Source organism: Oenanthe melanoleuca, chromosome 13, assembly GCF_029582105.1.
Source record: "Oenanthe melanoleuca isolate GR-GAL-2019-014 chromosome 13, OMel1.0, whole genome shotgun sequence".
In the NCBI taxonomy this organism is placed as follows: domain Eukaryota; kingdom Metazoa; phylum Chordata; class Aves; order Passeriformes; family Muscicapidae; genus Oenanthe; species Oenanthe melanoleuca.
In genome coordinates this window covers 5,763,455-5,774,130 of record NC_079347.1, presented here as the reverse complement: position 1 = coordinate 5,774,130, position 10,676 = coordinate 5,763,455, and the positions used below count along the sequence as shown (strand labels likewise).

General features: G+C 52.3%; 1 protein-coding gene across 1 annotated transcript; it reads right to left on the bottom strand.

Moving 5' to 3' along the window:
- Window positions 1-3,580: 3,580 nt before the first annotated feature.
- On the bottom strand, window positions 3,581-8,297 carry MSX2 (msh homeobox 2). The gene is made up of 2 exons (XM_056502333.1): window positions 7,853-8,297; window positions 3,581-4,701 (listed from the first exon to the last, which is right to left on the bottom strand). Exons 1-2 carry the CDS (start codon window positions 8,226-8,228, stop codon window positions 4,277-4,279), a joined length of 801 nt encoding a protein of 266 aa, XP_056358308.1. The 5' UTR covers window positions 8,229-8,297; the 3' UTR covers window positions 3,581-4,276.
- Window positions 8,298-10,676: the final 2,379 nt, after the last annotated feature.

The following is a 10,676-nucleotide window of genomic DNA, read 5'->3' as shown; positions in this document are numbered from 1 at the left end:
CACTCGCCCCAAAATCCCGCAGAGCCCCAAGTGTGCGCCAAAGGGACATTGGGGTGCCTGTGGCACTGGTGTGAGAGGCACGGACCGTGTGGGGATGTGGAATACGCAGCTCCGCGCTCCAGAGATTTGGGGGAGCGTGGGAAGCCCCGGGGCGATGGAACCAAGGGCTGGGGACAGGGCTGGGAGCCGGGATGCTGCTGCTGCTGCTGCGGGGCTCCTCTCGCCACCCGGCTCTGCACGGCCTGGAGGGGACCTGACCCCGCGTGGGCTCCGTGGGGCAGGTGCTGGGAGCATTCCTGTCCTCATCCCCATCCCCATCCCCATCCCCATCCCATCCCATCCCCATCCCCATCCCCATCCCATCCCCATCCCATCCCCATCCCCATCCCCATCCCCATCCCCATCCCCATACCATCCCATCCCGCTCGCAGCCAGCCTCGTTTTCCTCGTTCCTGCGATAAAACAGGAATTCCGGCCTTTGACAAGGCGACGTGACAACATGAAATGCAGGCTCGGAGCGCCCGTGGCTTTAGGTAATGAGAGCTTGGCCGGAGCGAGGCAGAAAAGCCCAATCCCAAATGTTTATGTCAACAAATCCATCCCCGGTGACTGCAGGTCCCGGGAGCGCCGCGCTGTGCCCGGCTGGCCTGAGCCGCCGCTCAGCAAGTCCGGATTTTAAGGATCGGGATAATTTATCGCGTTGATTTTAATGTTTATTATTTATTGCTCTAATTATTTTTCACTTTCTATTGGGAATTTAAAATATATAGATGTACCTGGAACATGTGCCAACTCCTTTCAGTCTCACTCAACTTCTAATCATCGCATCTGCTTTGTGTCAGAAAATACTTTGGGAACAATTTAACTTTGCATTAAAATAACTAATTAAAGCCACACCTCCCCAGCCTCTTGCGAAAGTGGGGAAGGAATTTCAGTAAGTGCATCGCTTTTAATGATAGCATTCTGATTTCCCTGGCTCGCTGTAATTTATTCAGTTACAGATCTGCCTGCGGGGCAGCTCCCATTAGGACGATGATGAAGTCTCATGAGTAAAGCTTGACACCTCCCTCCTAATAAAATATAATACTCAATTAACTCGGCCTTTCTGAAGGCTTTAATTGGAACAAGTTAATAATGGGCGCAGGGTGAATTGTCATGCCATCCGCAGGCTCCGAGAAGGTGTCACGGATCCCTCCTGCCTTTCCCATAGCTGAGCTTGTAACCGAGATTTGGAAGCTTTTCCTTCAACACTCTTGTGTGCCGCAATAAATCTGTATCCATTTAGGGATCTATCATAACGCACACAAAGCTCCCGCGCTCAAAGAATTTCCAGCAAAAAGATTTAGCTGTAATCCCTGACACAGCTGATTTATACCGAAAGTTAAAAAACACCGCTGGTTTATTTATAGCCCAGCCTGGCTAAGGAAACACCCGGGACAAGCGGCCGGGAAAGGGCAGGGCCGAGGGGACTTCGGGGGATGATGCTTCGGGAAAAGGGAATCAGGGAAAGAAAAAGTTTTCTCCCGTTTTTATGCGGCGGTAAATTGTAATTTGAATAGCCCGCGGGGAGACTGGGCTGTCCCCCAGCTTTGTTCCCTACGTTTCCCAAGCGGGGTTTTTTTGGGAGAGGGGTGAGCAGGGCGAGCTGGCAAAATATCTCATTCCCCGAGCCTGTTCTTCCCGATCCGGCGGGATGCTGAGGCAGCCGGGATGTGGCTGAGGGACGGGAGAATTCCCGGAGCTCCAGCGGCGGTGCCGGGAGCCGCACGCCCGGAGCCGGGAGAGCGCACCCGGGGGAAGCCCCGGAGGGGGCAAACACAGCTGGTCAGGGGCTAACACACCTGGTCAGGGGCTAACACACCTGGTCAGGGGCTAACACAGCCGGTCAGGGGCTAACACAGCCGGTCAGGGGCTAACACACCTGGTTAGTGGGCAAACAGACCTGGTTAGGGGCTAACACACGTGGTTAGGGGCTAACACACCTGGTTAGGGGTAAAACACATCTGGTTAGGGGCTAACACACCTGGTTAGGGGCTAACACAGCCGGCCAGGGGCTAACACACCTGGTTAGGGGTAAAACACATCTGGTTAGGGGCAAAAACACCTGGTCAAGGGGTAAACACACCTGGTTTGTCCCCGGGCCCCCTCCTGACCCCAACAACCCTCTTGCAACAACATTTCCATACCGTGGCACTCGGGTGTGCCAGAGTCCCCCCGGCTCCTCTTATCTGACCCCCTGGCTGGGGCAGGGTGGTCCAGCACCAGTTTTTCGAGCCTGGTCCCAAAACTGGGACAGTGCAGCACCCCTGAAATGCAGCTGCAGCACCGGCAGGTTTTACCTGTCCTAAATTCTCCCTCAAACCCTTTGGGGGTCGAGACCCCTCTCCCTCTGAAGCTGAGAGGAGGGGAGAGCTCCCAAGGAAAGGGGAAGGCACACGGGCTAAGAGTGATAGAAACATCACCGGAGCACGGCGTTGTAAAGAACAGAGGCGCCTAAAAGCAGTTGTTAAAAACAAGGAAACCTCATAAAAGCTTTGGCTTTTGACTCCAAAATGTTGACTTGCAATTCACCCTCATGCGCTGCAAATTTGGCTTTAAATCAGATTGAGAAAGGGGAAATAATCATAAAGGCAACCCAAACATTCCTTTGAACTTGACCCAGCAGTGCAAAACACACAGGGAGAGAAGGCACCTTTCAAAGGACTCCAAACACTAACAGACCCACACGCGATTAAACATGTTTTTTCTTTTTTAATTTAATTCGAAATAAGAGATAAGAAATAATAAATCTTCAATAAAATATATAAAATTGTACAAGGCATCCCTTTCAAAGGGATTCTCCGATAATGGGAGATCAGGGCTGAGGGGGAAGGGAGAGAGGAAGTTCATCTACAGTGGGTCCCAGGCAGCATCAATGCCTGGGTCAAAACAAGCCAAAACCAGCAAAACCTCGTGCTTTTTTTTTTTTTTTTTGTTTTTCTTTCCATTTTTTTTCTGATATTTTTTCGGTTTTGTTTCTTTCCTCCACAACAGCATGCTAAGAAAATAAATCCAGGAGAAGCTCTGACTTCAGTGCTCCACAGCCTTGGGAGTAACTTCCTCATAAAGGTTAGCAAGAGTAATACAAATAATACAAGAGTTACAAGGAGAAGCCTGGGGAAGCTGCTGCCAGAGCTCCCACGGGGACAGGCAGGTCACTCTCACAGTCTCTCTCACCCCACTGTCCTGCTCGTGGGGCTGATTGTGACACCTGGATCTCTCTTTAGAAGGCTTTAAAGCACGAGTAATTTCTACTGGCACCCTTAGAATGGATGAAAACTCGGGAGGTTCTCTTTAGCACAGGCTGTGGCAAATACAAATAATAAAAACCCCAGAAGGATTCAACAATCCTTTATGGGAACAACCCACGTCTTTCTCCCCTCTCTCCAGGTTTTCCAAGAGCATTGCAGAGCCAAGATTACCTGGCTGCAGCCAAAAATTTCTAAGCATGCCAATAGGAAGAGATAAAAACCAGCCTGCCTAAGAACCCTCCCTTGCTCTTCACCTCCCCTGCCAGCGCTTTCCAAAGGCTGAAGCTATTTATACACAGAAAGGCATTACAGGAGCCACGGTGGGGAAAGCTGGGCTCTACCTTTAGGGGCCCTGCTGCTCATCTCGCCGAGGTTTGGGATGCAAAACTTCACCCTCCCCCCAGAAATGCAGGAATTTGCTGGCTCTGAACTTCACCGAGACTCTACCGGCTCTAGTTTCTATTTACACGTCTCTAGCTACGGGCTCTGCTGTCCTTAAAAAAACAACCGAACAACAAAACTTCGAGCAGACCTTTTTATTTCCCTCCCCCCGTGTGAAGTGATGGCGACTTAAAGAGTGGCTCGAGGGCACACACCCCTCTTATTCTAAACCCCGCCAGGGAGGTGTCAGGGAATTTCTGCCTCCGTATGATAAAATTGCTTTTTCACCCGTCCTTTCTTTTTTAACCTATGGATGAAACCCCTACATTTACTCAAAAGAATTTTTAGGTTGTTTTTTTATGCTTTTTTTTTTTTTTTTTTTTTTTTTTTTTTTTTTTTTTTTTGGCTGTGAGGAGCAGACTCTGAGTGCTCAGAGCACTCTCAGGAGACGCCCAACCCGTAGCAAACTCCCAGGTGCCAAGATAGAAGCGTGCAGAAGGAATGGCCAGTACTGGTTGGGGTTCTGCCTTCTCAGGGCTGGACAGGATCCACCAGGAAGTCTGTCTGTCTGTCTGTCTGTCTGTCTGAGGCTTTGTGGGATCTTCTTAGGATAAGTGGTACATGCTGTATCCAACGGGAGTGGCGTAGAGTCCAACGGGCGGGATGGGGAGCACAGGTCTGTGAAAGGGGTAGGATGTGCCGTACAGGGAGGCAGCCTGGATGGGGGAGTTGATGGGGAAGGGCAGGCTGAACCCCGACGGCAACATGGGCTTCGCTGCCATTTTGAGCTTCTCCAGCTCGGCCTCCTGCAGTCTCTTGGCCTTGGCCCTCCGATTCTGGAACCAGATTTTGACCTGGGTCTCTGTGAGGTTGAGGGAGCTGGAGAACTCGGCTCTCTCGGCGATGGACAGGTACTGCTTCTGGCGGAACTTGCGCTCCAGAGCCAGCAGCTGGGAAGTGGTGAAGGGCGTGCGGGGCTTCCTGTTGGTCTTGTGCTTCCTCAGGGTGCAGGCGGTGGGGCTCAGGTGTCCTGCAAGGAAGGGAGAGGCCGGTTATCACAGCAGCAGTGCCCCGGAGCTCTGCAGGGTGCTGCGTGTCCCAGGGGTCCCCTCCAAGCACGGCATCCTTCAGCGAGGGGCTCTGGGAATCTTTTCCTTAAAGTTCCCAGCGCTTGGGGCTGATGCGCTGCCAAGGGAAATTTCGCCTCAGCGGGTTCAAAAGGGACAGAGGGCTCGCAGGTGGCTTTGGGAGTCACTTCACAGGGGTGTGGAGCACGCAGACCAAGTGCCCTGGCTGCTGCACGGCTCCAGGGAAGCACAGGAGCAGCACATTCCCCAAAGGACAGTGCGGCAAGAGGAGAGCCCAGCCCCGCTCCGGGATTTCCCCACTAAGCACAAGTGACAGCTGAAGAAGGTCTGACAATTTTTGTGGTTTTGCTAACTGCGCTTTTTTTTCTTTCTATATTTTCTTCCAAATCAAGTGTTTCTTCTGCTGATTAACTTTGATTTTCAGTGGGTGTTTTCTGATTATCAACCAGTATAAAAAAACCCCAGCAAACTCAAACAAGAAAGCAGCGCTCTTTTAATTCAACACTTAGCTTTTATTACACTTGCCAATGAAAAAAAGAAAACAAAACCCAGAAAAACTTCAGCATTTTGTAGCCAATAAAAGCCAGAAAATCCACCTTTTGTGCCTGCCTTAAACCCCAGCCAGGTTAGGCAATATTCCCGAGATGGCAGAGCTCTGACTTGCCTTTAGATTAATTTAGCACTTCACTAATAATTTTGCAATCTAAAGAATAAAAAGCAGACAGCTTCAAAAGCTCGGTAATTTGGTTGTGTTTTGCTCATTCCCAGGGCACAGGACAAGTCACACTGGCAGGACACTGCAAGTGACACCCAGGCTGCTGAATTTTGTCCACTCTGGTGTCTGCTTCAAGTACTTGTCAGTGTTTGCACTTTGGGTTTTCTGTGCTCGTTTCACTCTTTTATTTTTTAAAATAAGCCAGACTAAGAAGCTGTTTAAGCACGTTTCATGCAATTAAAAAATCCCACGAGGAAATTGTTCTAAAGTTCAGAAAGGGGAGGGAGAAAACAGTTACAGCAGAAGAAATTACACTTCTCTTATTGCTCTTCCTCTAGAAGACAAAATACTGAAATACTGAAAACACAAAAATAAAGCTTTTCTAGGAAACAACTTCTCAAATACTGGCCTGTGACCCCACCAGGGCATTTTAATAATTCAGGTGCTCAGCTGACTCACTTCTAAAACTGCACTAAATTAAAACTACAGCTATGAATTCGCTACTTTTGAACCCGACTCCTTTCTTTTCCTGTCCTCAGCAGGGCCGGGTTTTGGGGTGCCCGTGGCTCTGGGAGAGCCCGACCCGTCCCAGCTCCCGCCGCGCTTGTACACACGCGTTTTTCCATGAAATCCCGGGAATTCTCCCCTGCAGGACACAGCCCAGGGACACATTCCCAGCCACTGCCAGGCTCGGAGAAGCACAAGGACCGCGGCCACCGCAGCCCCCGGAATTGCGTTTATCCCGTGCCAGTCCCCAAATATTCGCTGATTTGTTTCGCTCGTTTTTTTTTTTTCTCTTTATCCTTCTTTTCCTGGCCAAAAAAATCACCATTTGGGGAGAGCTCCCACTCCGTGTTCCTCAAAATTCGAACTTCTACAGCTTTTCGCCCAGCTCATCCCACCCATAATATTAATATTAATAATACCAATAAATGGAAGGGCTATTTTTAATGTCAAAACTCTCCATGGACAGGCGGTTTTCCTGCGGGAGAATCGGTCATTGCCTCCTGCCGAGGTGGAAAATGAGGAAAATTCTCGAGGCCGAAGGACCTTCCCTTCCCTGATTCTCAATTTTCTCCCCAAATCCTCCGAAGTGACGAGAACTCTCAACTACCGAAGTCCCTTACAAAACTCTTCTGCCGATCCCGAGAAAAAAATAATTTTAAAAGAGAAATACGGGGAATTTCGAAGGGGAAAAAATACTGTGAAATTATTAGGCCGTGTCTAAGTCCGGGCAGATTTAGAGAAGGGGTCCAAGTAAGGGCAAAAGCCTTTTTTACGTGTTTTTCCAGCACATTTGAGGGTACATAAAAATTGAAAACTGGAGTTACACAGGGAATGCCATGGGCGGAATCCTCCTGCCCTCTCCCAGCACGACAGAAATCAAATTAATTCGAGGTTATCATAAAAAAAAGGAAGTGGATGAAGCCAAATCAAAATTATTGTTAAAAAAATTAAGGAAAACTGTAACAACACTAAACTTTCCTCCTTCAATATTAGATTGAGGAGCAAATTCCGTGAGACAATTCGCGCCTGTAAAGTCTCTAACTTAAATAAAGCAGAGGATTTAATTTCCACCAGGCAAGTTAGGAATGCGCGGATAAATCCTGACACAGGTGTGCGTCCTGCCGCGGCCGGGATGCTCCTTCCCCTTCTCCTGAAGGATGTTTTGGGGCTTTTAAGGAATTAAAAGCAATTTTTTCCTCCTTTTTTTTTTTTTTTTTTAATACGGGATGGCACGGAAAGTCTCAGGGTTTCAGAATTGACCTGTCACCGCCGCACCGAGTGTCCCTAAGGAGGGGACGGGGTCGGGATCACTCGGGGAACTTTGACAAGCTCGGGATCCGGGGATGGAGGGACAAACCCCGCGCCGGGAGGCGGCTCAAGGCTGGAATTCCCGAGTTTGAGAGATCGCCGCGCTCCGCGGTGGGAGAAAGGCACAGCGAGAAATCCCGAGTTTCTGCGGGGAACAGAAAAGGACGAACTGCCAGGGGACCGTCAGTCGGGACAGGAGTTTCGGGCGATTTCTGATCTTTTCAAGGCTTTGAAAGCGGTCTATATTCATATACATCAGTGCAGTCACTTATAGAGACATCTAACTCTACAAATACATAATAATGCAAAGATATAATAATAAATATGTAACATATACCTAAAGTCGACACGCATATGAATACCTATAAAAGTACAGCGGAACCTCACAGTTTTAGGTTGGAAAGGAGTTTAAAAATCATCTCCTTCCATAGGAGACCCTCCCCTAGCCCAGCTCGCTCAGGGACCCGGCAGGATATAAAATACAGGAGCTACATAGGATAAATAATAACAAAAACATCTATCTCCGTGCTGCAGCGCATCCCGCCCGCCCCCGGGGCACTCACTTGGCGGCGGGGAATATCTCCCGGCCTCGGAAGGGATCCAGGACGAGCCATCCTCCGAGTTCTCCGACTTGACCGAGGCGCTGTCGAAGGTTTTTGTAATGGCCCCGGGCGGGCTGTGCGCGTCCCGCGAGCCGTGGGCCGCCAGCAGCAGGTTCCGGGAGGTGCCCACGGCCGCCCCGTCGGCGCTGCCGCCGGCCGCGGGCAGCGGCGGCTCCTTGGGGGGCGGCTTCTTGTCGGACATGAGCGCTTCCACGCTGAACGGCAGGCTGGACACCTTGACTTTGTGCGGCTCCTCGGCGCCGGCCGCCGCGCCCTCCTCGTCGGAGGAGGATGAGGAGGAGGAGAAGACGTCCTTGGCCTTGTGCGGGGAGGCCATGGCGGTGCGGCGGAGCTGGAGCAGGCGCTGCCCGGCGAGTGCGGCGAGCGGGCCCGGCCGCCCCCCTTTTCCCCCTCTGGGGCTGCCCGCCGCTGGCCTGCCTGGGCGAGCGGGGGAGCCGCCCCGCCGGCCAATCAGCGCCCGCCGTGCCGCGTGACGTGGCGCACGGCCGCGCCCCATTGGCTGAGAGCGAGCGAAAGGGGCGGGGCTCAGCCGGCGCCGCTCGCGGGGAGTTCCCGGCCCCCACCCCCCCCATGTTCGCAATTAATGACACGGGGTTAATGACGCGGGCGGCCCGCCGAGGAGCCGTGCAGGGCTGTAATCACAGCGAAGCGAGGGGGAAAAAAAAATAAAAAAAAAGCCGCCGTGGTAATTAAGGTTGATGATGAGGCGAAGAGGGAACTTCAGAGGAGCGCGGCTCTGTCGTCGTCCCCCATCCCCCCGCCATCGGCTCGGCTCCTCACGGGCACCCCCGAATTTATCCCGGCATCCCCGGGCTTATCGCAGCATACCCGGGCTCATTCCGGCATCCCCGAATTTATCCCGGCACCCCGGGCTCATCCCGGCACCCCCGAGTTCATCGCAGCACCCCCGGGCTCATCATGGCATTCCCGGGCTCATCCCGGCACCCCCGAGTGCATCGCAGCATCCGCGGGCTCATCCCGGGGCACCCTGAGGTTAACCCAGCACCCCCAGGCTCATCGCAGCACCCCCGAGCTCATCCCGGCATCCCCGAACTGATCCCAGCCCCCCGAGCTCATCCCGGCATCCCCGAACTGATCCCAGCCCCCCGGGCTCATCCCGGCCCCCTCGGGCTCATCCCGGTCCCCCCAGGCTCATCCCGGGACACCCCAAGATCATCCCGGCCCCCCCGGGCTCATCCCGGACCCCCAGGCTCATCCCGGGACACCCCAAGATCATCCCGGCCCCCCCGGGCTCATCCCGGACCCCCAGGCTCATCCCGGGACACCCCAGTCTCATCCCGGCTCCCCGCCGCATCCCACCCCTCCCGGAGCGGGGTCTGTCCTCCCCTTCCCTCCATCTCCCCAAAAACGAGTCCCTTTCCCGCAGGATCGGGGTCTGGGGATGCGGGATGAAGGATTCGGGATGCGGACCCCCCGAGAAACGCGGGCGCCGCTGTTTGCGCCGCTGTTTTTTCTCATCCAATTTTTTTTTTCTTGTTTGCGTTTCCAAGGCAGCAGGACCCAAGTCGGGCAAAACCACTCTGCAGAGGTTAGATCTGTAATTATTATTTTTTTTTCCAGAGTCAATTACACACGTGATGAAAAGATGAGCTTTAATAAATTAGGGGCACGCAGCCCTTAATTAAAAGTCATATCAAACCAGTACTATGAAAGCGATTCTCTCACTTTTTGACTTCCTACCAGTGGTATGAATAAAGAGTATCCTTTAAAAAGCTTTTATAATTACAGCGCGGATAAAAGCGAACACATATTGTTCTTTTCATAATTATTTTAATCTTGCGCCGGGCATTATTTCGTGCTGTGCCCGCAACTTTCTCGGGTGATTCGTTTTTATTTTTGTTTTTCTTTTCCTTTTGTGTTTTGTTTTTGGACTTTTTTTTTCTTTTGTTTTTTAACGTCCAGGGTGCGCGGGGGTTTGGAAGCTGTTTAGTGTCATAATTTACAAGTGAGGGTCATTTTTAGAGCCACTAAAAAACACTGAGAAGACGACGGGCACAATTCTTCTCCCCAAGCCCCGAATTCAGGGGCAGCTCAGAGCTGCGGGCTCGGTCCTGCACGGCTGCAGGACTTTGACCACGAGAGTTTGGATATATTCTATAAAACACGGAGGGTTTAATCAGCTCATCTTTTGCTCCATTTAGATTTCCCTGCCAGCTCATGGAGCAGTTTTGGAAGTCCCCAGCCCCGCAAATTGCGATTCCCAGCTGGGTGGCTGTGGGCAGTGCCCCGTGCTGGGCCCGGGGAGCTCCCGACCCCTGGCAGCTCTGCTCATCCCTCCCCACTGCTCAGCCACCGCATCTCGAGCGGCCCCAGCCCCGATAACATCGCCCCTGGTGCCAGGGAGAGCAAATTGGGACCGGGGCTGGGGATTGCCGTGTGGGAAGGAGCGTGGGAGGACACGGACGAGAAGCCGTGTTACAAAACCCCACTCATCAGTGGCACTAATAGCAGGGTTTGCACACTCATTACGGATTGCTGGCAGTGTTACTGCACATCTCGATGGGTTAAAGATTAAAAATCTGCCGAGAGAAGTGATGCTTTCCTCTGCCTCAGTCCGGCCGGCCTGGCTGATTTCAGCCGGCAGAGCCCCGATTCGGGCTTTTTCCCGAGGATGGAATTATTGCCACAAACTGATGCCTCTCCAGCTGCTCTTGCTGCCCCCAGTTTGTCGCTTCTCCTTCCCCACAGAATCCATCTCTTTTTCGGGAGACACTCGCAGAGACAGCAGCCAGGCAGCCCCGGC

Coding starts and splice junctions, on each gene's coding strand:
- MSX2 (XM_056502333.1), bottom strand. CDS start 8,228: ATGGCCTCCCCGCACAAGGCCAAGGACGTCTTCTCCTCCTCCTCATCC. Junction 4,702..7,852: donor GAGATATTCCCCGCCGCCAA/GTGAGTGCCCCG, acceptor CCTTCCTTGCAG/GACACCTGAGCCCCACCGCC.